This window comes from Cetorhinus maximus, chromosome 30 (assembly GCF_964194155.1).
Source record: "Cetorhinus maximus chromosome 30, sCetMax3.hap1.1, whole genome shotgun sequence".
In the NCBI taxonomy this organism is placed as follows: Eukaryota; Metazoa; Chordata; class Chondrichthyes; order Lamniformes; family Cetorhinidae; genus Cetorhinus; species Cetorhinus maximus.
The window spans coordinates 4,059,105-4,086,153 of NC_135908.1; the positions used below are offsets into that span (position 1 = coordinate 4,059,105).

At 44.0% G+C, this 27,049-nt stretch overlaps 1 protein-coding gene across 1 annotated transcript in view; it reads left to right on the plus strand.

The window, feature by feature from the left end:
• The first annotated feature begins 2,081 nt into the window (after positions 1-2,081).
• The window catches only part of LOC144669929 (dual oxidase 2-like), a 58,255-nt gene continuing 33,287 nt past the window's right edge, over positions 2,082-27,049 (plus strand). Inside the window, exons 1-15 of the mRNA XM_078532211.1 lie at positions 2,082-2,178; positions 2,608-2,691; positions 3,997-4,161; positions 5,209-5,396; positions 6,239-6,440; positions 7,334-7,500; positions 13,090-13,150; positions 13,261-13,357; positions 14,132-14,222; positions 16,097-16,199; positions 17,709-17,881; positions 18,379-18,551; positions 21,014-21,132; positions 22,733-22,870; positions 25,833-25,952. Of these exons, the coding sequence (XP_078388337.1) occupies positions 2,109-2,178; positions 2,608-2,691; positions 3,997-4,161; positions 5,209-5,396; positions 6,239-6,440; positions 7,334-7,500; positions 13,090-13,150; positions 13,261-13,357; positions 14,132-14,222; positions 16,097-16,199; positions 17,709-17,881; positions 18,379-18,551; positions 21,014-21,132; positions 22,733-22,870; positions 25,833-25,952 (1,951 nt within the window). The 5' untranslated portion in view covers positions 2,082-2,108. The remainder of the gene's footprint in view (positions 2,179-2,607; positions 2,692-3,996; positions 4,162-5,208; positions 5,397-6,238; positions 6,441-7,333; positions 7,501-13,089; positions 13,151-13,260; positions 13,358-14,131; positions 14,223-16,096; positions 16,200-17,708; positions 17,882-18,378; positions 18,552-21,013; positions 21,133-22,732; positions 22,871-25,832; positions 25,953-27,049) is intronic.

Genomic DNA, 27,049 nt, shown 5'->3' on the forward strand with positions numbered 1-27,049 from the left:
GAAGCGTCTAAAGTCTAGCTCCATTCCCGCCGCCAGTAGAGGAGAGTGATGGGCAGGAGGAGAATCGCGAGGGGAATGGTTGAACCTCGCCATGGTCGAGCCGTATTCGCTGATTCCTAACTTATACCACACCGCGGCTGGTTGCAATGTGGACTGTTTAAACTCTTTCGAGTTATCAACAGTCACAGATTGTAACTCTTTCGAGTACAATCACAGTTCTTGGTTTCCGGGAGTGGGACATGAACCCGCAGCCCTCTGATTCAAAGGCGAGGGTGCTATGAACTGAGCCACAGCTGAGGGTGTCCCTATTCCAGTTGGCCATGGGAGAGAATTGTGCTGGACCGTCGAATCATTTCATTGCAGCTCCTCTGACGCTCAGAGAGTCAATTATTAAAGGGTTGGGGTAAACTAATGTTTCTTCTTGAATTCCCCTTCTGCCCTGGAATGTGGGGTTTGAACTTTAAATCTGTTGTCTGAATGCATTTTGTGTGTGTGTGTGTTTGAGGGGACCTGTTGCTAGGTCACAAGCATCATAGCTCCCCAGTCAGGGGCTCTATTCTCCAGCGCAGGGCGGGCGTAGCGGAGGAAAATCTCTGCGCAAACTCCCGGGCGTCGGGTATAATCCACCCAACGCATTGGGTTTTTAGCACAATAGTTGGAGGGTGGGGCGGACGAGTGCTCAGCAATCCCAGCCTGGAGCACCGAGGGACCAGCTAAATGCATGTTTACGGTGCACTGTCATCTCCAATACCATCCTCATTACAAAAGAAGCCAAAACGGACTCGAAACGGTAACCCTGGTCTCTCTTTGCACGGATGCTGTCAGACCTGCTGAGTTTTTCCAGCAATTTTTATTCTTGTTTCTCATTACGAAAGAACTGGAATGCAGGGAGGGAGGGAGCAGACTGGTTAATATTGCATGGGGTCAATGTTAGAAAACTTGCCAGGCCACAGTTTGCAATTGAACAGATACAAAGGGTCATTTTCAAAGACTATTGTTTGAGAAGGTGTGATTCAGTCATTGGTGAGCGGAAGGTTTAATGTTTTGAAGTCAATTATCAGTTCATAGTCCAGATACTCTTTAAGTGAAGTTACTGTAAACGCATCGAATTTAACCGACTAATATTTGACTCAATTGTCTTGGGAGAAGGAAGTGAACTTTATTCTCTGTGTTTCTTAAACAGATGGGAGTCAAATTAATTATTTTCAAGTTCCCCCTTGGTTCTGTTCCTGATCTGAATTCTTGCTGCCGAATTCAGGGACAGACAGAGTCCTGGCTTAACCCAGGGTGAGGGCAGCATCTCAACACAGCCTGGCCAGGGCGGGCGCAGTCCATCCTCTGGTTCTGGGGTACTCCCTCCCCCCTCCTGTTCTTCTGTCTGGGATTGGACCACATTTCGATTGGAGGAAGCTGTGATTTGCCTTCAACAGGTCACTTGATATCCCGGAACCTCGGCTCTGCTGTGGGTCCCCCCCGAATCATATGGGAGGTGTGTATGTGTGTGTGTGTGGAGGGGGTACCCCAGACTCAGAGGATGGCCGGGGGACCTCAGACTGAACGATTCGGTCAGAAGGAACACCGATGGATGGAGAGACGAGCGCTCAATATATTTTCACAGCCCGCCAATAACTTTTTAAAAAAATGTGAATCAGTTAAACATATACAGGATGTACATACAGTATATAGCATCATGCACATGATTAATTTTGAAGCAATAGTTCATTTTATTTGCGTCTCTGACCTTTCTGACCATAGCGGCGATCATTTCTAATGTACCTGTCAGGCTGCGACCGGGGGACAACATCACTGCCCCTGAGGACACGTGAATCTGGTCCATTTCCCTTTGGAAACTGACGTTAAATCGGTACCTTCAAGCGGTGAATTCCCAATGGGTTTATTCAGCATCAAACACTGGATGGAAATGAATAGCCAGGCGGTGACACGGACATTTCGAAATGTTTGTCCCTGCCCCATTTTATCTTAAACTATTTGGCGTTTCCTCCTCAGATTAATTTCGGGTCTTAGAGCGCTTTGAAGTCGGAGCTGAGCGATTTGCAGCAACATCTGGAGGCCGGTGACCCTCCAGAGGTGACGGATTTGACCCAAAGATGACACAAATGAACCTCTGGAAACTGCTGATCATTGGCTGGGTTCAACTCTCCCAACTAACACTCAGCTGTAAGTAATACCCCACCTTTCTCCAAGGCGGAGGTTGTGGGTTTAGTGGCAGAAAGATACAGCGCAGAAGGAGGCTTATTCGGTCCAAAGTGCATCTCCCAGCTCTTTGGAGCTATCGAGTTAGTTCACACTCCCTGCTTCTTCCCCATAACCCTACCATCTTTGCTCCTTCAAGTATTAATTGTATGGCAAATAAATTCAATTTTTAAAGTGTAGTTATGCGCTCAATCACATTAAGTTATTCTTTAAGGAATTATAAATCATTTTTTCCAACATGCATTTTTTAAAAATTTCCTTATTAATCAGATCTTGCTTTCATGAGTAGGTTTCATTTGTCAGCGTTTATTCTTTTCATGTCACATGTGTTCTATTTAAATGATTAATCTAAGGGTTTTCCCTTGATTAATTGGATGCCTTTCCTCCCCAAAGATGCTCAGAATAATATCAACTGGGAGACGCAGAGATATGATGGATGGTATAACAACCTTGCCTATCATAACCGAGGGGCAGCTGGTAAGAAGCCTCAACAATTTCTCATTTTCAATTCACCAACAAAATATATAATGGTGCTGCAAATTTTCAACTTAAAACAGTTCAAATATTTTGACTGGATGTTAAAACCAGTGACATCCAATCTGAAATCAGCAGGGCTTGAGTTTGATCTTAAATGGGATATGTGTTATTAGACTTCATCAGTAAGCACTCCCCAATATCTAGGGCCTTTACTATGAGTTGTATTCCAAAATCTTGGTTCATGAAGTTATTTGTGAATCTGTTATTTGAGAACATTACAGGATCAGTGCGTCATGACTGCTTTCTCAACCTATCATTATCAGAGTGGCCAATTATTGGCCACTTAAGGGCTTTCTTCTGCCCAGCCTCAATTTTCAGGTTGGTGGGCGGAGTTCAGTGGCAAGGCAGGTGCCCGAAAATTAAGCCTGCTCACACCTCGAGCAGGAAGGGGTGGGGTTTCCCGGGGAGGGGGCTAGTGGGCCTGACTCCTATAAAACCTGGCCCCCACCCCCAGAACAAAAATCCAAACTTCCGGGGCAATTTTTCAGGAATCAGGTTCCTGGAGTCAGGAATTCTTCCTGCTCTGCACATCCGACGTGAGAGCAAAAATTCACGCCTAGCTTTTAAATCCAGGTTTTAATGATCGAATTTAAATTCCATCAGCCTGCTGTGGTGAGATTTGAATCCACATTCCCAGAGGCGTGGGGGCATGAGGGTTACTGGGTCTAGTGATATTACCGCCACATCACCACCTCCCCTCGGTTGCATTTGTAAAACTGCTTCCCTTAAACCATCTACAAATCTGCCAGTGAAAGAACTGTTTTTTGTAATGTGATGTTGGAGCTGCTGTGTTGCTTTGCAGTCTCTGGTAGTGCCAGCTGAACAACTGGCAAATATTAACCCCTTCACGGAAGCAAGAGGTGCCTACTGCTGCACTTCAGCTTGGGGTGAGACACAGTAGAAAAGAAAGGTGAACAGCATACAGCAGGAGTGTGGTAACGCTGAGATCAAATGATGAAAGTGGCTCTTTGTGGTACCTGTCTCAATCCAGCCTAATGTATGCTCCATTCCCTGCGCTGGCAATCAGCTGCATACCTGAGATTAAACCGACTTGTTTGCAGCCAACCCCCACTCTCAGAAGCTGAAAGTCCCTGTTGTGATGGTAGTTTGTTGGCAATGGGCTATTTGCTGAAACATGTTAGTTTTAGGGAAACAGATTATGCACAGATGTCAATATTATAGCGCATGTTTAGTCAAAATGTCCTTCCTGCGATCGCTATCTGAAGATATCTGTTTTATCTGCAGGATCTTCTTATATTCGCCTGTTGCCTGCTAGATATGCTGATGGGGTTTACCAGGCCTTGAGCGAGCCAGAAGTACCAAACGCACGAATCATCAGTAACATAATATCAAATGGATCATCAGGACTTCCATCTGATAACAATAGCACTGTGCTGAGTGTTTTCTTTGGTAAGGATACTGGGCTGTGAGAATACGCACAACTCCATCGATTCAGGAACAAGGGAAGGAGATTGCCTCTGGTTGCTGTCTGTATCTACTTGTGCTTACAATCTATACAAAAAGCCTTCACAAGCATAATTATTACGCATGGTGACCAGAGGAAATCTTTCCCCATATCCTCAATTCATTCCTTCTTACCTGTTTCCCTGGTCTGTTAGCTTGTCTGTCTTAATGATCCATTTTCTACCTGAGTGGTGGTGTGAAAACACCGTGCAGTGGAAGCAAGGTTGATGATTGGAAAGTTTAAGTTTTAGGAACTCCGCTTTTTTAAGACATCCATAGGTGAAGGAATGACCTGGTTTCTGTATACAGTGATATTGTAAATGCATTTAAGCAGGACATTGTTATGCACAATGAACTGAGAAATTCATTCCTCTAAGATAGAAGTACTAGTAATCTGCCAAGTTTAGCTCCATATCTTTTTTTTATCTGTCTATCTGTATATCAGTCTATCTATTCTTTTGATTTTCTGTTTAATCTAATCTATGACTGTAGTTCATCAATGCAGTTTACTGTAATTAACATAAATTAACTTTTTTTTGTGCTGAAAATTATGAGCTGGGGAAATTAATTCTAAAAGGGAATATATGCACCTTGGATATTGATAAGGAGCTAAATTATGAAGGGGATGCTGCAAATGAGCAGATATAGGAACTAGGCAGGGAAAAGGAAGGTTTAGAGGAGATGGATGATTAGGACCCTGACATCACTTGCAAACTGGCAAGTTATTTGTTTGTCAGCTTAATAGAACTGGAAAATGACCACTCTCATGCTTGCGAGTGAGTGAAAATTATTGAAGCTGTATAATTGGGATTAATCTCATGGTGAGCCTTTCAGCCTCTTCACTGCTCTATCGCATACGGAAGCAATCTTGAGATGTGGCCCTCAGCTTGGAGAGAAGTTCTTTAAACAAGCATTATCAATTTACAGTTTACTTTTGAATGAGAGATTATGCGATAAGTAACCATTTAGTTTCCCTCTTTCAAACTTCTGCAGGATACCATGTAATGTCTGAGATTCTGGATACAAGGCACCCTGCCTGCCCCCCTGAGTTCTTCGATGTGCCAATTCCGCGTGGCGACTCAGTCTTTGACCCCAATGGGACAGAAAATGTGAGGCTACTGTTCCAACGAAGTGGGTGGGACAGCCGCTCAGGGCACAGCCCCAATAACCCAAGGATACAGGTAATAGGGGCGTGTAGAGAAAGAGGGAAAGAAATATTTGTGGGCCTCCTCCAACACAAGTGTAATGGAGATGGGATCATGCCCATCTGAAACTGAGGATGCAATCCTTTAAAGTATTATTTTTTATTTTTTTGTTCATGGGATGTGGGCAATAACAAATGCACGTTGATTATGAACGTACACTTTCCATATAGCAAGGGCATAGAAAATATCTGCATATTAAGTGCTGAGGCCCTAAGTTCTTTCTTTCCTGTGCACTTTTGCATCCATAACAAGTCACTGCATATGAAAGTAAATAATTCCATATGAAGGTATTGAAATATTATTGAGAACTGTAAAATGTGCCATGGAAATGCAAAGCTCCTTTCTTGGGATGTTGCATTAGATATGCAAGCTTTGTTGCAAATGATTTATTTCAATTATTTCATTATTAGCTCAATCTTTATTTTATTTCACACTACACACAAAGTTTCTTCCATTTTTAGCAATGAAAATATTGGCTTGGTTATATGACATCCATTTCTTGTGTAGAGGCAGAAGGACTGAGAATTTAGTACATTAATTTGAAGTTTGCAGAACAATAGTACCTCAATCAGTGTCCACATAACCCATTATCACCATTATTGGTACATTATAGAGGCTAAAATGGAGAAACAAAGTGAAAGGATGACTAGCAAACATAGCTCATAATAGGACAACAAGGAAGGAAAGGAGCAGGTTTTACCAGGGATAGACAGATGAATGAAGAGATGAACAATGCGGAGAGAAAACACTAGATCAGGTGGACCTTGCAACATTTTTCTTTGTAATTATTTTAATCTATTCCCATTGATTTCCAACAGGTCAATGAAGTTACTGCATGGATCGATGGAAGCTCCATTTATGGACCTTCTCATTCTTGGTGTGATGAATTACGGAGCTTCTCTGGTGGCCAACTTGCTTCTGGCTCGGACCCACTACTCCCAAAACCGAGCACCGGAAAGTTGCCTATGTGGAATCCTCCTGACCCATCTACAGGCCAGACTGGACTCCAAGGATTTTACGGTGAATATGCAACATTTTGAGCTTGTACTAATTTACAATGACTAAACTCTCGCAACATAACCAAACTGGTTAGCTCTTTTATTGAGAAGCAATAAGTAAACTGGAAAATTTGGCAGTTCAATAGTGCAGCAAGTTGAGATGTCATTTGGCACTTTTTTTGCAATAAGACATGGGTGCTATTTTACTTACTGCTGAACTCTTGATCTCAGCCCATCATTGTTGGACAAGGCAAAACATGGGGGCCAAGTACTTTACTCCTTTGGAAGATAAAATTAGCAGGAGAGGCATTTCCATTGTGTTTATATCCATTATAGGATGATTGGTGGAGGCTTAGGAAAAGCACACTCACTTGCCATCCTACCTACCACAGTAGTTTCATGGTTTCAATGGAAGATCATGAGCAAGAGGAGAATACCATTTCCTACACCACAGATCTGGTTAAATACTTGTAGCAATGAAGCCCATAGCATATGAGACTTCCTTGAGCAACCCAAAGACCCATTTAGTAGCTTTGATGTATTGTCAAGGCCAACTATATCCAACAATTTTTATCTAGTTCTAAGCGTAGCAAAATCCATAGTCTTTAGTTAAGGTTCAGGGTATGGCCATAAAATCCAAGATCACTCAATTTTCTATGGCAACCCCAGTTTTGTGGCTCTTTACCCCTTAGTCAGTCCCACAACACTCTAATTGGATTCACAATGTTCAGATTTTGTCTTTTGGGGGATGAAGAGGGAAAGGAAGAGAAGTCATGGAGCTGGTTGGCTTTATTTGACTAGCTACACTGAAAGAGATTAATTGATGAGGGTAAGATTGTATTCTGGTCCACCTGTACACTCCAGCGAGCCCCTGGCAAGCACCAGTTGTTTAACAACAATTAAATTCTGTTCTAGATTTTGGAAATGCAGTAGCCAATGAGAGCCCATTCACCATGGCGGAGAGTGTCATCTGGTTCCGATATCACAATTCCCTGGCTTCTGAATTTGCAGTCCAGAACCCCTCGTGGTCCGATGAGGATGTATTCCAGCAAGCCAGAAAGTGGGTCATTGCCTCATTTCAGGTAATTTGTCAAAAGGGAAAATCGGAAATTTAAAGCAGGTTTTTGTGTTCACACGTGGGCCGGGATTTTCCGGCCCTAACATGGCGGGATCCACCCATGGGAGATTCGGTGGCCCAGCCAAAAGTCCGTTGACCTTCAGCAGGACTGGACGATCCCGGTGGTGGGCAGGGCTGAAAAGTCCTGCCCCAAAATCTTTGTGGTGTTGAACAGGAAGAAAATCAATTATAAAACCATTATTCTGCACCCAGTTTAGTAAAACTTTACACTGATGTCCTTTGCAGCGTATTGGACCCAATTACTCCTGACAATAATATTAATGGTGTTACTGGTGTGAGGCTAAAGCAAGCTGTTGCATTCATTGCAACTAACTGCCAGATTCAGTGAAATAACCTGATTGGCAGCAGAGCGTTTATTAATCTGCATCTAACTGAATTATGAACCGTTATTAAGAAACTGTTCCCACTTGTAAACAGATCACGGACCAAAGGGCACAGTTTTAAAGTGTTTTGCAAAAGAAGCAAATGCGAGGTGAGAAACTTTTCCACACAGCGAGTGGTTAGGGTTTGGAATGCACTGCCTGGAAGTGTGGTGGAGGTAGGTTCAATTGAGGCACTCAAGAGGGCACTGGATGATTATTTAAATAGAAACAATGTGCAGTTTACGGGGAAAGGGCAGGAGATTGGCACTGAGTTAAAATGCTCGGAGAGCCAGTGCAGACACGATGGGCTGAATGGCCTCCTTCTACATTGTAACAATTCTGTGATTCTGAAAACACAAATATCGCCTCCATTTCAAAAGTGGTCTTTGTTTAATGATCTGCTTAGCAGTTTGAAAATGGAGATTGTCTTTTAGAAAAACAGACTACAAGATGATATGTGTAGACACAATGTTAAGTGTTAGGGTATCTTCTTGATGTATTTGATTCCTGGAATTGTCTGTGCCTCAAGTACCATGTTGATAGGTGCTAACTGGAAATTTACTCCAGCTTGAACTCTTCCTCTACAATCTTTGCATCAACATGTCAATTTTCTTCGAATCATGGAACAGCACAGGGTAGAGGTCCTTTGCTCCATCAAATTGTGGGTCTTTTTTCAAATTGTTTCATGGGACCTGGGTTTCGCTGGCCATCCCTAATTACCCTTGAGAAGGTGGTGGTGAGCTGCCTTCTTGAACCGCTGGAGTCCATGTGGTGTAGGTACACCCACAGTGCTGTTAGGGAGGGAGTTCCAGGATTTTGACCTAGTGACAGTGAAGGAACGGCTGATATATTTCCAAGTCAGGATGGTGAGTGGCTTGTGGGGGGAACTTGCAGGTGGTGGTGTTCCCACGTGTCTGCTGCTCTTGTCCTTCTAGATGCTAGAGGTCGCACGTTTAGATGGTGCTGTCGAAGGAGCCGTGGTGAGTTGCTGCTGTGCATCTTAAAGATGGTACACACTGCTGTTAATGTGTCAGTGGTGGAGAGAGTGAATGTTGAAGGTGTTGGATGGGGTGCCAATCAACTGGGCTCCTTTGCCCTGGAAGGTGTCCTGCAATCCAGTTTGTCCCAGCCTCCACTCTTTCCCCATGTCTCTGTAATTTTCTCCTTCATGTATTCATTCAATTCTCCTTTGAAATCCACTCTTGAATCTACAACAACAACTTGCATTTATATAGTGCCTTTAACGTAGTGAAATGTCCCTATCAGGCAGCTCATTCCAAATCCTAACCATGCAGCGCATAAGAAAGTTCTTCCTCATGTCACCTCTGGTTCATTTGCCAATCACCTTAAATCTGTGCCTCCTGGTCATCAATCCTTCAGCCGTTGCAAAAAGTTTCTCTTCATTTTATCTGAACCCATCTTGATTTCAAACGCCTCTATCAAATCTCTTCTTAGCCTTCGTCGCACCGAGGACAACCCCAGCTTCTCTGGTCTCTCCAAGGAACTGAAGTTCCTCAGCGCTGGAACCATTCTATTAAATCTCTCTCGTAATCTCTCCAAAGCCTTACACATCCTTCCTGAGGTGTGGCACCCAGAATTGAGCAATACACTCCAAGTGGGGCTGGAGTAATGTTTTACATAAGTTTAACATGACTTCCTGGATTCTGTCCTCTATGCCTCAATTTACAAAGCCCAAGATCTCAATGAGCTTCAGTAATTCCCTTTGCTCTCCCTGACCTTTAAAGATCTACAAACACCCCCAGGGGTTTCTGTTATTGCACCCATTTAAAATGTTTTACTTGATACGCCAAAGCCCATTCATGGGGTAATATAAGCAAATCTTTCTAGTGGCCACGTTTTGCCAATGTTTAGCTTCTTTAGGTTGCAGCTATCCCAGTTCTGGGGGGGTCGGTTAGCTCAATTGCCCAGATGGCTAGAGTGTGGTGCAGAATGATGCCAGCAGTGTGGCTTTAATCCCTGTGCCAGCTGTGGTAGTTCACAGAAGCCTGCCTCCTTGCCTTTCCCCATGCTTGATATGGGATGGAGCCTCTCGAGCTTTATAACCAATCGGGCCCTCTCTCTCTAATGGGCAGAGATGACTACAGTCCTTCATGGACCATGGCTGCTTACCTACCTACCAATTACATCCAAGTGAGATCTTATGCCATATTTCAAACTTGTGTCTGACACATACCTAAGTTTTTTTATAACAAGAACAGAATTACCTGGAAAAACTCAGCAGGCCTGGCAGCATTGGTTTAGAAGAAAAGGGCTGACATTTCAGGTCCACATGACCCTTCAACAGAACTAAGTAAAGTTAGGAGAGAGGTGAAATATAAGCTGGTTTAAGGTGGGGGGGCGGGGGGAGAGAGAAGTCGAGGGTGGGGTGATTGTGGGGATAAGCAAGCAGTGATAGGAGCAGGTAATCAAAAGATGTCACAGACAAAAGGATCGAAGAGGTGTTGAAGGTGGTGATATTATCTAAGAAAAGTGCTAATTAAGAATGGATGGCAGGACACTCAAGGTACAGCTCTAGTGGGGGTGGGGTGGAAAGACTAACAAGGTATTAGTTGTAGATTTAAAAATAATGGAAATAGGTGGGAAAAGAAGAATCTATATAAATTATTGAAAAAAAAAACAAAAGGGAGGGGGAAGAAACGGGGTGGGGATGGGGGGAGGGGGAGTTTAAGATCTAAAGTTGTTGAATTCAATATTCAGCCCGGAAGGCTGTAAAGTGCATAGTCGGAAGATGAGGTGCTGTTCCTCCAGTTTGCGTTGGGCTTCACTGGAACAATGCAGCAAGCCAAGGACAGACATGTGGGCAAGAGAGCAGGGTGGAGTGTTAAAATGGCAAGCGACAGGGAGGTTTGGGTCTTTCTTGCGGACAGACCAATGGTGTTCTGCAAAGCGGTCGCCCAGTTTGCGTTTGGTCTCTCCAATGTAGAGGAGACCGCATTGGGAGCAACGAATGCAGTAGACTAAGTTAGGGGAAATGCAAGTGAAATGCTGCTTCACTTGAAAGTAGTGTGTGGGCCCTTGGACGGTGAGGAGAGAGGAAGTGAAGGGGCAGGTGTTGCATCTTCTGCGTGGGCATGGGGAGGTGCCATAGGTGGGGGTTGAGGAGTAGGGGGTGATGGAGGAGTGGACCAGGGTGTCCCGGAGGGAACGATCCCTACGGAATGCCGCCAGGGGGGGTGAAGGGAAGATGTGTTTGGTGGTGGCATCATGCTGGAGTTGGCGGAAATGGTGGAGGAGGATCCTTTGAATGCGGAGGCTGGTGGGGTGATAAGTGAGGACAAGGGGGACCCTATCATGTTTCTGGGAGGGAGGAGAAGGCGTGAGGGCGGATACGCGGGATATGGGCCGGACACGGTTGAGGGCCCTGTCAACGACCGTGGGTGGAAAACCTCGGTTAAGGAAGAAGGAGGACATGTCAGAGGAGTTGTTTTTGAAGGTAGCGTCATCAGAACAGATGCGACGGAGGCGAAGGGACTGAGAGAATGGGATGGAGTCCTTACAGGAAGCGGGGTGTGAGGAGCTGTAGTCGAGGTAGCTGTGGGATTTGGTAGGCTTGTAATTGATATTGGTGGACAGTCTATCATCAGAAATTGAGACAGAGAGGTCAAGGAAGGGAAGAGAAGTGTCAGAGATGGACCATGTGAAAATGATGGAGGGGTGGAGATTGGAAGCAAAATTAATACATTTTTCCAGGTCCCGATGAGAGCATGAAGCAGCACCGAAGTAATCGTCGATATACCGGAGAAAGAGTTGTGGGAGGGGGCCGGAGTAGGACTGGAACAAGGAATGTTCCACATACCCCATAAAGAGACAGGCAAAGCTGGGGCCCATGCGGGTACCCATAGCCACACCTTTTATTTGGAGGAAGTGAGAGGAGTTAAAGGAGAAATTGTTCAGTGTGAGAACAAGTTCAGCCAGACGGAGGAGAGTAGTGGTGGATGGGGATTGTTCAGGCCTCTGTTCAAGGAAGAAGCTAAGGGCCCTCAGACCATCCTGGTGGGGGATGGAGGTGTAGAGGGATTGGACGTCCATGGTGAAGAGGAAGCGGTTGGGGCCAGGGAACTGGAAATTGTTGATGTGACGTAAGGTGTCAGAGGAATCACGGATGTAGGTGGGAAGGGACTGGACAAGGGGAGAGAGAAGGGAGTCAAGATAACGAGAAATGAGTTCCGTGGGGCAGGAACAGGCTGACACGATCGGTCTGCCGGGACAGTCCTGTTTGTGGATTTTGGGTAGGAGGTAGAAGCGGGCCGTCCAAGGTTGGGCGACTATCAGGTTGGAAGCTGTGGAAGGAAGATCTCCAGAGGAGATGAGGTCAGTAGCAGTCCTGGAAACAATGGCTTGATGTTCTGTGGTGGGGTCATGGTCCAGGGAGAGGTAGGAGGAAGTGTCTGCGAGTTGACACTCAGCCTCCGCGAGGTAGAGGTCAGTGCGCCAGACAACAACAGCACCACCCTTGTCAGCGGGTTTGATGACAATGTTGGGGTTGGACCTGAGAGAACGGAGTGCAGCAAGTTCAGAGAGAGACAGGTTAGAGTGGGTGAGAGGAGCAGAGAAATTGAGACGGCTAATGTCATGCCGACAGTTCTCAATGAAAAGTTTTTTTATGTTGATTCAACAGACTACATATTTCATCAGCTACTGATCTAATAGGGGAGATAGACTGACCTGTTCTCAGTCCTCCAGCAGCCCTGTGCTTGCTGTCTTACATTTGATCCCACTCTGGAAAACCTTATTTTAAATTTTAAAATCCTTATCCTTGTTTTCAAATCTCATTATGGCCTTAAGCCTCCATTTCCCTGTAAACCTTGTTCGAGGTCTCTGTGCTCCTCTGGACTTGGCCTCTTGCACATTGCTGATTTTAATCACTTCTACACTGGCAGTCAGACCTTCAGCTGCCCTAAACCTCTCCACCTCTCTCTCCTTTTAATGTACTCCTTAATACCTATTTCTTTGATCAAAAGCATCAGTCATAACATCTCCTTATGTGCCAAATATTGCTTGATAATATTTCCTGTCAAACACGCTAGGTTGTTTGAAAGGCATTAATTAAATGCAAGGTTTTGTTGTTCATGGCTAGTTTTAAATGACTTCCATCCCAAGCGTCACTCAAGCCTCTACCTCTCCGCTAACCATTACTTTTAACTTTGCAGAACATTGCACTTTATGATTGGTTACCAAAATACCTGGAGAAAAGATTACCTGACTATACTGGTAAGATACAGAGAGTGCGGTTATCTCAATTGCAAAAGTTTTAAAAAAAATCTTGCCTGTTGTTTCGGTTTCTCTTATCAGATCTGTAAATTATTTCCTTGGTTTCACAGGGTACAAGAAGTTTGTTGATCCTGGCATCTCACCTGAATTTCAGACGGCTGCCATAAGGTTTGGTGCCAGCATGGTACCCCCAGGAGTTTACATGAGGTAATAAGGGAACTATATGTTATTGGCTAAATGTTATCGGCTTTCTTTATCTTCCAAAGGGGCATTGGTTGGCTCTGAATGCCTTGAAATCCTGACTGAATTATTAACCCTTCAGAAATGAGCCCAAACGTGGTTCAGTGATTAGCTCTGTCAGGCTGTGGATTGGCAGACTTGAGCATGTCTTGATCCAGGCTGACACTCCAATGCACTGCTGAGGGAGTGCAGCACTGTTGGAGGTACCGTCTTGAGGATGAGGCATTAAACCGAGGACCTCATTATCGGTTCAGATGGATGAAAAACATCAGTGCTATTATTCTTCAAAGACGTCTGCCCCAGTGTTCTGGCCAACGTTCACCTCTCAACCAAAATGACAAAAAGCAGATTATTTGGCCATTTACCACATTGCTGTTTGTGGGACCTTGCTGTGCACATTTTTGGCTGCGCTACATTACAATAATGACTGCATTTCAAATGTACGTAATTAGTTTTCAAACATGTCTAGGATGCCCTGAGGCCATGAAAAGTGTTATATAAATGTAAGTTCTTCCTTCAGAAATGCTTAGAGTCTTATTTAATCAACTCTTCTTAATATGTTGAGGATGCTATGCTTGAAGATTATCATAAAGGCTTCAAAAGTTGAATGGGAAAGCCTTCCTCCGATCTGACTGTGTCAGATTCCCGCCACGCAGAGTTTGGTTAAAATTTCCTTGGCGGGGAATAAGTCATCGCTTTGCTGACGTCTGAAGTTTTGCTTTTCTCTTCGGTTCACTTCAGAAACAGGGAATGCGTGTTCCGCAATGTCACCACCATCAACAACATGGAGTCTCCAGCGCTTCGGGTGTGCAACAACTTCTGGAGCAGAGAGGTAAAGAATTCAAATGGGCACGCTCCCAAAATTACTTCCAGCTAGGGAGGGTGGAGCGAGCTGCAATTCTCTGCGGCAGTTCTGTGCCCGTTCCATTTCTCTTTATTGACAAAAGACGCAAGGCAGTTATGGTGAACCTTTGTGAAACACCAGTTTGGTCTCAACTGGAATATTGGCTGGGATTTCCAGCCCCGTCACACCCCGGCGAGGCGGTGCCCCAGCCAGAAGTCCGTTGATTGGCGGCAGGACCGGAAGATCCTGGCGGTGGGCGGGTGCGGAACATCCCGCCCATTGTGTCCAATTCTGGGCACCACACTTTAGGAAGGGTGTGATGGCACTGGAGAGGGTGCAGAAAAGATTCAGGAAAATGGTTCCAGGGATGAGGGACCTCGGTTATGAGGATAAATTGGAGAAGCTGGGCTTGTTCCCCTTGGAGAAAAGAAGGTTGAGGGAAGCTTTGATAGACGTGTTCAAAATCACGAGGGGTCTGGACAGGGTAGATAAGGAGAAACTGTTCCCATTGGTGAAGAATCAAAGGGCACAGACTTAAAGTGATTGGGAAAAGAACCAGAGGCGACATGTGGAGAAAACTGCTTCCCACAGTGAGTGGTTAGAATCTCAAACGCTCTGCATAAGAGGGAGGTGGAGGCAGATTTAATTGCAGCTTTCAAAAGGAAATTGGATCATTATCTGAAGAGAGAGAATTTGCAGGGCTACGGGGAAAAGGGAGGGAAGCGGGATTAGCTGAGTTGCTCTTACAGAGAGCCAGCATGGACATGGTGGGCTGCATGGCCTCCTTCTGTTGTGTAACCATTCCATGATTCTATGATAGTGTAGTTAATGATGAACAATTATCCCAATGCTTTGCTGGTCTGTATAGCCCCCACTTCATCAAGGGGCAGAATTTAGACCTTGTCGGGCGGGCTCGGTGGGGGTGGGCGGGGTTGGTCAGGAAGCCGACCGCCGCCCACGATCGGGGCCAGACCGCGATTTCACGCTGGCCAATTAAGGCCCACCCAGCCTGAATCACGTGCTTCAGCATTTAGCGCTGCCTGGGTGGTGGTGGTGGTGGGGGTGTGGGGTAGGGTGAGCACCAACTCCGCAGGTGCGCGCTTGAAAATCTCCCAGAGGCACAGAGCTGCCTCAGGGAGATGAACAGTTTTCAAAACAAAAAAAATAAAGATGTTAAAAATGTTATAAAACATGTGCCCTCGTGTGACGCTGTGACATGAGCAGGGACATGTTATTGATTAAATTTAAAAATTTTAATTTTATTTCTCTTTGCTGTTGGAAGCCTCATCCCCACCGCTTGGCCTTTTCACCTGCCCGCCAGCCGTAAGGTTGGACAGGCAGTGAAAAACTTCTTTTAATTACCTTTCTAATGGCCCAACGAGCTAAAAATGCAGCCCCAAGAGGTTGTGTCGCCCATAAGTGGGTCAGTGATGTAACTAGTTGCACCTTGCCTGCATTGTGGTGGCCGTAATGGTCTTTTGGATTGTTGGGAATTCGTTGGTCTTTTCTGGTGTAACATCTTCAAATTGAAACTTGATAAAAACTTATGAACTGTCACCATTGAGTTGTGCTCTGCCAATTGGATTCAAGCCCAAGACTCAAACAGAAGAAGAGTGTCTTCCTCCTATTAAAAGTCAGAAAACTCTTGCCAGCAGGTCTTCATAATTTATAAGAACTTGTTTAAGCAGGAAAATTGCTCCTTAAACTAGTCTGGTTCGAAAACATTTGTTAAAAATAATTCAGTAATACAAATTTTAATCCTGGAAGATGGTGTATACCTTTTTGACTTGGCATTTTCAGAAATCAGCTTTGTCAAAGTTCCGAAGATAACAGAGGATTGATTACTGGAATTTTTTTTTTAGAAGCCGAATCTTCTGACGGGAGTTCATGTCGAGGAGCTTATTTTTGGGATGGCATCTCAAATCGCCGAGAAAGAAGACAACATTATTGTGGAGGATCTGAGAGGTAATCTGTTCAGTTTATTGAGTGTCTGTTTTCACCAAGTGGCTGGATGCTGGCTCAGTTGGGCTCCTGCCTCTTATGGTAAGGCTGCAGCTGTACCAACGGTGAAAGATCGGTAACTATGGTGTGGGAAGCAAAGCTGCAAATGCTTCAGCGGACTACACCTAGCTCAGCACCAGCAAATAGATCAGTCTTAATGAAGCAATGCCCTTCACCTGTGTATTTTCACAATATAATTCAGATACCATTAATATCCAGGACTTGGTGGTAAGGAAGGTGCCTCCATAATTTGACCAAACAGGTTACATCAACCAACAAATCCTTCCGACATGTCAATGGCGGGTGGTAAGAGTGGGAGAGATTTCTAGTCAGCCATGTGATGGAAAGAGCATTGGAGCCTCTACCATCACTATCCATGGCTCCAGATGACTACATGTATGTAAAAGCGCATGGTGCCACAGCAACTGGGGCTTTCTGAGAAACAGTAACACACCAGCATCACTGGAATGGTGCCATGATGCTCCAGGGCAATAGTTAAGAGCTAATTATAAAATTATTGGGAGATCCATTTAGTTGAACCACCACAATTGAATTCACTGTATGTGTTGAATTTTCCATGTTTCTATCCAATGGGGGTTTCAGAAAGTGATATAAGCTAAGGAGGAGTGGAACTGGTTCCAGACATGCTGTTGCTCATTATAGCTCCTTTGTAACACTTCCTTGTCTATTCTAGTCCTTGTACAAGTTTGTTCTCAGTTACTTTTGGCTTTCCCTCTCTCTCTTAGTATATTTTTCATTAAATGGTTTCACTACCATCTAGAAGGACAAGGGCAGCAGATAGATGGGAACACCATCACCTGGAAGTTCCCATCCAAGTCACTCACCATGCTGACTTGGAATTATATCACTGTTCCTTCACTGTCGTTGGAACTCCCTCCCTAACAGCACTGTGGGCATACGTACACCACATGGACTGCAGCAGTTCAAGAAGGCAGCTCACCACCACCTTCTCAAGGGCAACTAGGGATGCGCAATAAATGCTGATCCAGCCAGCGATGCCCACATCCCGTGAATGAATTAAAAAAAAGAGAAAACTTAAGAGAAAGTGCAACTGGAAGGAGCAGTGGGTACCTTACCTTGCCCGGTTGGGGTTCCTTTCAACCTTGGTTGAGGGAATAAGAGGGCATAAGAGGCTATAAAGATGCCATGTGTCAGTTGTGGGTCAATTGTTGGTACTCTTAATGCTGAGTCAGAAGTTTGTGGGTTCAAACTCCACTCCAGGTACTCGAGCACAGATACTAGGCTGTAGCTGGGGTGGAGCCATGGGAGCTTTAGCAAGGGCCAAACCTGCACTGATCAAAAAAAGCTTGAAGTTGATGACAAGGGCCCAAGGTGGGAAGGTATCCATTTCTCATTCCTCATGTGATGAGCGCCGCGAGACATGCTCAAAAATATAACGTGAAGCAATTACAGAAACAGTGGTTTATTAACAAATTGTGCAACTACATTCAGACTACATGTATGGACCGCTGAAGTTCTCTCGATCAGATCTGATGGCTCTCACCATCCAACGCAGCCGGGATCACGGCCTTCCAACGTTTAATACTGCAAGACAGGCCTTTCAGCTTTCACCAATTAGCAACTGGAGTGAAATTAAACTCAACCTCGTGAAGGAGAAACGGGAGGTTAGTTATTCTTATAGCACTTTCTTCAAACTAACGGTAGGCTTTCACAAATGCAAAATATTGCGGGTGCCGGAAACCTGGAATAAAAATGCAAAGTGCTGGAAGTTCTCTTTCACTCAGGAAGCACCTGTTGAGAGAGAAATAGAGATAACGTTCCAGGTCTTGTCCTTCTGTCAGAACTTTTAGCTATGCAATTCCACACTACCCCCCTTTGCTTTTGGTATTCTGCCCTAATGTCTCCTTATGAGACTTGTGTCAGATTTTGTTTGATAATACTCCGGTGAAGCACTCTGGGATGTTCTACAGTGTTAAAGACACTATGTAAATGTAGGTTTCTGTGTACGGTGAGTATAGTTTAGGGAAGAATTAAGCAAATGGAACTTATGCTCAGCAACATTTTCATTGTTAAGCGTTTTGTTACAAAAATTGCTGAAACGCTGGGATTGTTTTATGGAATATTGATGGTTTGAATCACTTCACTTTTCATTGCATCACAGCTCTTCGAAAAGTTGGCTGAGCAATATGATGACATATCTGAGCTCGAGCTGTGGCCTGGAGGACTCTTGGAAAGCAACGGTACACCGGGAGATCTCTTCACTGAGATCATGATTGAACAGTTCCAACGGATACGAGATGGAGACAGATACTGGTTTGAAAATCAGCAGAATGGGTATGAGTTCTCCACAGGCATAAGCATTTAGTTTACTAGCTGTAAAAGTCAGCGGATGACAAGAAACTTTGCTATGCAACATCATTTGTGCAGGGAGAGAAAGTCCCTGCAGTTTAAAAGGCCCAAAGTCTGTCTCTCTCTTGTGAGTTGGTCTTCAAGAATCAAGGGTAGGATCTTGCTTTCTGCTCTAAAGCTGCACAGCAGACCACAAAGTCTTTCTAAAGCAGGCTCTTGAAGGAAAGGCAAACAAAGCGTGGAGGTTAGATAGACATCTTTGCATAGTGACCATTAAAAGTGCATTAAAGATCAGGCTAAACACTTTAAAATGCTTTTTGGCAACTTGACAGACATTGTAAGGGCCACTTGAGAGACAAGAGAGGAAGATCTGGAAAGTATCCAGTTTACAAATGAAGGGAGGATTGGTTACCCTTAACTCTCTGCGAGATGTCGATTGACCGCAGTTGATCCTTGAGCAGTTTTGTTCTGTTTAACCCATTAGAGACTGATCTTCACCATCACTGTGCTTGTAATTCATTCATTCATTGCCTGTCACTTCAAAACTATGGCTTTGTGTTCTCATGCAGACTTTGATTATGGTCTTGGTTGATGTGCGGATGAAGCTGAACATGGGCAGTGGCACAAAAACAGACAGAATTACATTTGTTACAGGCAAGGGGTCGGCGGGGTGGGGGGGAATAAGTTAAACAGCACTAATTTCTCCTTTCACCGCCCATCCATAAACAGAAAGGTATTTTCGATTTGCTTCCCCCTTTATAAGCAGTAGCATATTTCTCAATCCCTCAGTTTTGAGGTGATCCAATTTTCTATTAATAGCCTCACAGCAAACTCAAGGTAGGATGAACTCAAAGGGTTAGTTTATTTGCACACATTCAAAACATGGGAGGAGGTTTGCAACATTGCCTCCTTTGCATTCATATAGTAAAAGAGGGATGGAGAAAAGAAAGATTTACAGTGCAGAGTACCACAGAGAAAATAAATATTGTTTCATGTGGGTTCCAGAGTCCAGAATCAAAGTCCAATAAGATATTCCTTCACGGAGATCGGTGAGCTGAAAACTGATGCTAGGTAATTGACTTTTCCGGTGGTGTTGACTTCACGATGGGATAGGCATGCAGAGATGATTCAGTCTTGTAGGTGATGGTACAGAATTTCCAGCAGAAGCAGTGTAGATGGGGCCAGGTGTCCAACCTGGGCCAGAGCTCCTTGTCCGTGAGGCTGTTAGTCAGATGGTTAAAAAGGCAGACTGACATTTGCAGTTCATAAAGGCCATATTACTGGTTCCACAAACCAGAGACCCATGTCACATGACTCCCACCTCTCCACACTGTCTCTGACAAAGGACATGTATCCCTCATCTGGGTCCCCAAGATTGTTAAATGCCTCAACCATTAAGAATTGAAAGGAATGTTGTGGGGCTCTTTGTCTTAGCCGACGAGCAGACTCCTGTTGGCCAACCTGGGTTAAAAATGCAGATGGCCCTTGTATATCTGTCTTTGATTTGATTGGTGCAGCCCACAGGGGGTTATTAATGGCTATTCAGGGATAACGATGTGTGAGTTTCCCCGATACTGCCAGGTAGCTTCTTTTGTTTGGGGCGACGGACAGACATAGATTTTAGGCCTTTATCCAATTTGAAATTTTTAGAGATATCAATGAATATATCTATTATAAAAAAAGATACAGGGTGAGGTATTAGTTCTTCACACATTGGTCATCCAATATACACCACAGACGATATTCAGCTCCATTAGCTACAATACAACTAAATGCTGGATCTGTCACTAATTGGCAGAAAATATGATTCCCCCTGTTTTGCATCTCTGCACATTTCACCCCTGTGATCTCTCCTGTTGTTAGTTGCAATGGGTGATTAACAGGACTCACAATGTAAATGTATCTGATTTGATCCCTGATGAGATTCTTCCACTAGTATGTACGTCCTACATTACAACGGTGACTACGCTATAAAAGTACTTCATTGGCCGTAAACCGCTTTGGGACATTGGTCCATGAGGTAGCGAAAGGTGCTATACAAATGCGAGTCTTTCTTTTTCTATTTTCCTGCTTCACGTTAGATTTAAAAATGTTTTACGCCATCATTGCTTTGGATCTTAATAACATGAATGAAATATGACACGTAATGTTAATATAAAGCTAGGAGCCAGCATCATACTAGGCAGGGCGAGCACCAGGATTTTCTTCCCACTTAGAAGGTGACAGGGCTGTCACCGAGATATGGCTACCTCAGCCATGACAAATGCAGCAGAATATAACAAAGACTCCTGGAGTATTCGTCTTGTAACATAACCACTATGCTACCGTGCCCAACAACAGTTCACATTAGAAAATATTTTGTGTTGCTGTGGGATATTTCCAGGTTGATTAAGAGCTGATGTTGGTGAAATCACTGACAATACTTATTGTATTTGTTCTTGATTTAGATTATTCACACCAGAGGAAATCAATAGCATTCAAAAAATGACTTTTTATGACGTCCTTGTGAAAGCCCTAAGCACAAACTCAAATGAAATTCAGAAGGACGTGTTCATCTGGAAAGCTGGTGAGCTGGTTTGCCACAATTGAAGAAAATTGGGACAGGATTGATTGTGGATTTGCTTGGTGAGGCACACCATGAGATATATTATATCCCGGATTTTCCCAATTGCCTTAGGGAGGGGAAAGAAAAATTCCTCAGAGATTTTCCTACAATTACCTACCTGAAATTACCTACAACTGTTTCCTATTTACCCCCTCCCCAGGTGTTATTGCTCCTAGTGGCCAACTCACCCATCGTTCCTGTGCTCTCTAACCTCCATTGGCTGCGGGTCCACTAACGCTTCTATTAAATTTCTCATCCTCCATGTTTAAATCTCTCCATGGCCTCATTGCTCCTTAGCTCTGTAACTTCTTCCAGCCCCGGAGAACCCTATGAAACTCCAACTTTATACATCCCCCTGCTTCTTTCGTTCCATCATAGATGGCCATACCCTCAGCTGTCTAGGCACTAAGTGCTGGAATTCTTGACCAAAAGCTGATCACCTCTCTCTCCTCCTTTAATACGTACCTTATAACCTACCTCTTTGACAATACTTTTGGTCGCCTGTCCTAATATCTCCTTACATGGCTTGGTGTCATGTTTTGCTGTGTTAAAGGATCTATATAAATGCAAGCTGTTGTTGAAACCATGTTCTGGGCATTAACCCACAAACATTCACATGAATTTCTTTGTCAATGGTGGTGTTAACTCATGAAGTAAACGGTTTAATGCTTCTGTTACAAGAATGCACAAAAACATTTAACACAATCGTGTTTAAGAAAGTTATTTAATTTAATATTTTAACTTACAATTGGTAATTTAGATATCAATAATGGTCCATTTTTACCCCGAGTGACACAGCCCTGGGAAAGATTAGTCTATCCTGAGGGTGTAGGGTAAAGGTTGAAAGACCTTACATCCTCGTTGGGGCCTCACACTCAAACCTCTTGGATTACAAAATGACTGCCGAACATTGCTGCCCTTTCCATCAAGTGAGTTCTCTGCAGTACAACAATGACTCCTAGCTGCAGAGTTTTGAGCACAAAACCTAGGCTGACACTCCACTGCAATACTGAGGGAGTGCTGCATTGTCGATGGTGCCATCTTTGAGATCTGCTTTATCTCAAGTTGGCGCAAAAGATCCTACGACACTACTTCAAAGATGGGCAGGGGAGATCTCCCTGGTGTCTTGCCCAATATTTATCCTTCAAGCAACATCATTTAAAAAATATATATATACTTTTTTCATTTATCTGATTACTGTTTGTAGGAGCTTGCGGTGTGCAAATTGGCTGCTGCATTTCTTACACAACTAAAGTGACTACACTTCAAAAAGTACTTAATTGTGTGTAAAGTGCTTTGGATTGCCCTAAGGGTATGAAAGACAGTGTAGAAATGCCCGTCTTTTTCATTTTAATAGGCAGGAAATTGGTGGCGGGTGATGAATCGGGAGAAAATTATGCAATGCCACTGTGATTCTGCCATTTCTTAGTGATCTCTGTGTGACACTGCCGCTGACTCAAAATTTCTCCCTACACACCATTCCTTATCTTGCGATTTAGGAAAATCTTCTCTATCCATTATGTTAACTTTGTTTAATTGTTTGTGTATTGTTCTGTGACAGGTGATCCGTGTCCCCAGCCTAAACAGTTAACCGTCGACGACTTGGAGCCTTGTACTGGTCCGACCGACTTAAACTATTTTGAGGGAAGCGGCGCTGGCTTTGGGATCATCATCGTTATCCTCTGCTGTCTACCGCTAAGTTGGTGAAAATCAATCAACTCCACAGAAAAAAAACGTCTTGCTTTGTTTTAGCTCTTAGATTGGTGGATCGTAGAATCATAGAATGGTCACAGCACAGAAGGAGGCCATGTTGGCTTGTCAAGCCCACGTTGGCTTTCAGTGAGAACAATTTAGCGAGTCCTGCTCCCTTGCCCCTGCCCCGTAACCTGCAATTTTTTTCCCCCTTTCGATGCTTAGCCCAATCCCTTTGGAAAGCCATGATTGAATCTGCCTCATCCACACCGTCAGGCAGTGCAGTGCATTCCAGATCCTATCTGCTCACTGTGTAAAAAAAGGATTTTCCTCACGTTGCCTTTGTTTTTTATGCCAATCACCTTTAATCAATGTCCCTCTGCTTCTGAATCCTGCCACCAATGGGAACAGTTTCTCCCTATTGCCTGTGTTCAGACCCCTCATGACACTGAACACCTCAAAATTAATTGATTTTTGTTAATTCTGCATTTAAAAAAAAGTCCTTAAGCCATTAAAGAACATTTAGATGGTAAGTTTGGCTTTTAATTCTGTTGTGGCAGTATAGAGATAATGGGCCTTTGCTAGAAACTTGGAGATTGTGGGCTCAAATTCCACCAAGGCAAATTGTGGATATCGTTGATCTTTGCAGATACCCCTCAAAAACTGGGCATACAAACATACAAATTAGGAATAGGAGTAGGCCACTCAGCCCTTTGAGACTGCTCCGCTGATCTGACTGTAACCTCAGCTCCACATTCCTGCCTACCCCGCTCCCCGATAACCTTTCACCCCCTTGCTTATCAAAAATCTATCTAAGAACATAAGATTGCTGTGAGGACCCAGCTGTTTCACTACTGTCACTCGTCCACAGTCTGGCCTGCATGTAACTCCAATCCCACATTTTGTGGCTGTCGAGTGCCTTATTGACAAAGGGCCAAAGCCATTGGTTTTTTGGTCTTGTACATTAAGACAATGCATGAAATTTGGGAATACAATCCCCACCGCACTGGTGAGCTCCCAGAATTAAATGTAATTAAAAACAGAGCTTGGTTTATTGAGTATATCAATGATCCCACGTAACAAGTGCCTCTCTGGTAGTCAGCAAAGGAAGAAGGCTGCGTTAAGTATATAACGTTTGCTTTTAATACTGGGTGGGGGAACTCTTAATGCTTGTAAATGACATATATTCAGATGTTTAAGTTTGTTGGCCTTTGTCTAGAGATGATCAAATGCCTTCCTGAACTGGCACTGCCAATCTTGTTTGCCAGTGAACAATGCAGAACCATTAATGAATGATGCAGAAATGCATCATCATGTCACGACACCAGTGATGCATAACTCTCCTCACTCCTCTCAGCTTGCAAAACGTCTTTGAACATTGTAAACAGAGAGGCACCATTGCCTATGGTGTTTAAACTAAGCAGAATGAAGTTACCAAAAAGTTAAACGCCACTTGTCCGATAACCATATGAATTAGCCACTGTCATGTCATTTTCTTACATAATGAGGCAGAGCAACCAAATACACTAACGCAATCGCATAAGTGTGAAGTGATATGTTTTGGAAGGAAAAATGAGGAGAGGCCACATTGTCTACTAACTGAGGAAGTGTTGCACTTTTGGATGAGGCATTAAACTGGGAACCTCTTCTTCTTATCGTATCCACGGACGGTCTATACATGGCCCAGCCAGAACTGGACACATTTTTGTGCCTTGTTGTTGAATTCGGCAAGATCTGCAACAGTGCAAGGTTCCTCTAGCGATAGGCATTGCAGGAGATGTTGCATAGTCTGTGGCTCAGTTCCACATTCACAAGTTGTCGGGCTGGTTGTATATCCCCATTTGCTTAGTGACACCTTTGAACGACCTACACCAGTCCTAAGTCTGTTAAGGCACTTCCAGGTTGCCCAGGTGCAATTAGCTCCTGGGGGAAGGCTTTCATCCGGTAGAATTTCCATCGCTGGGGGTGGTTCGAGACTGGCGAGCTGGTCTTTCCACAAGGTGATGCGGGCTTCAGATGGGGTTGATTGTAATGGAACAACACTGTTCATGAAGCTCTCCCTTGACTTTAGGCGGCTGGGTGTAGATGTATGACCATGTAGAGGGTGCCTCTCATCTGATGTTTGACGGAGTCGCTCTTTCTTGCTGGCTACCGTTCTTCTTATATCAGGGGGACTGATACCCGCCAGGATATATGGGCTGTTGGTGTTTGTTGGTTTTAAACAACCTGTGAGAAGTCGGCAGCTTGCATTCAGAACAGCATCCATCTTCTTAGCATGAGTAGATCTTTCCCATGCAGGGCAGGCGTATTCGGCAGTGGATTAGCAAAGAGCAAGTGCACTGATTCGCCAAGGTAGAAGCATTCACAGTGCGGCCCTGTTTCAACCAATTCTACCACCACCACGCACAGCAAGTAGTGTATACAACTGGGAACCAATCTCGCTGTAAAAGGTCATTCAGAGAGGAAAGTTGAGGGCGGAATGTTGGTCAGTACACCGGGAGAACTTCCTGCTCCTCCTTTGAATAATCTTTTACAGAGAGATTGGTTCCCAGTTTAGAAAGGTGGGACTTTGAACAGTGCAACAATTCCTCAGTTAGTAAACAACATGACCTCTCCTCATTCCTTCCAAAATGTATCACTTCCCAATTGTGCGAATGGGTTAGATAATTTGGGCGGTGCTGCGCGTCAGATCTTGCTGTGCATTGAACGGCTGTCATGTTTGTCCACATTGCAACAGTGACTTAATTTCAAAAGCAATTTATCAGCTGTAAGACAAGGTGTCAGGGGATACAATAGGATGCTATATAATTTCAAGTTCTCTCCTTTCTTAGTCAATGACTCAACATAGTTAACAATCCTTCACTCCGAACTCTTGCTGTGTATAAAGAATTCTAGATCATACTGTTTGGTGGCTAAAGAAGATTTGACTGATTTTGATGAAGATACGAAAAACCTTTTTCTTTTCCCAGTCTGTGTGATTCCTGCGTACGCTGTAGCTTCTTACAGTAAAACACAGTTTAAGAAGCTACAAAGAAGAAATAGGCGAGAGTCTGTAACAAGGAAACCTGAACTGAGGGCGGGAATGAAAGGTAATGTGAGGCTCACTTTTGACCGAGAACAAAAATAAACCTGCTTTGATTTCTAAACACCCAGAATAAAGGAGCTGTATCCTTCCATCTTTATGATCTCCTTGTCCAGTTAAAGTTAGGGAAAAGCAATTGGGGTTCAGCCAGTCCTGTGACCTTTGCACTCTTTTGAAAGCAGGATTTTTCATGAATAGCAAACCGTGAAAACTTTTAAATCTCTGACAGGCAAAGCAAAAATGAAGAGAGCATTGAAATAATTGCAAAAATTCCTTTCAGACAATTGTGCCTATTACTACATTACCAACTTCATTACGCAAACCTTTGAGAAAGGAGATACAGGAACTAATTAAGGGGTAGTAAGTCTAGCAAGGCTATGGGTCTTTAGATTTAATTAGGAAATTGGAGACTGTTGAACAATATGTGCATTATTCATCATCATATCTCCTGAGATAGTGGGAAGTTTTGTTTTCCGAGCTAATTGAGCAGCTATTCCAATGTGGAAACTACATGTGAAGACAATATGGATTACAGCGTTGGAGTGTGAAGTGATATAACCCTATGTCAAAACTGTGCTACCTTCAAGAGTAGGTATCTGCTGAGAGTGCAGGGTCGGTGAAGTTACCCTATTGTCCTTTTACTTCTTTGCAGTTTTAGTTTCCTTACCTAAGGCAGCACATACTTGTCCTAGAGGGAATGCAGCGAAAGTTCATTAGACTGGTTCCTGGTATGATGGGATTATCCCATGAGGAGAGGTTGAGGACATTATAATGCCTGGAGTTTAGAAGAACGAAGGGTGATCCCATTAAAACAAAATTCTTAAGAGGCTGGACAGGTTAGGTGCTAAGCAAATGTTTCCCCCCAGCTGAAGAATCTATAACACGGGGTCACAGTCTCAGAATGAAGGGTCAGCCATTTAGGATTGAGATGGAAGAGAAATTTCTTCACTCAAAGGGTTGCATATCTTTGGAATTCTCTAAACCAAAGGCGTGTGGATGCTCAGTCATTGAATATATTCAAGACAAAAATCAAGAGATTTTTGGGGGTAGGAAATGAAGGGATATGGGGATAGCGCAGGAAGGTGGAGTTGAGATAGAAGATCA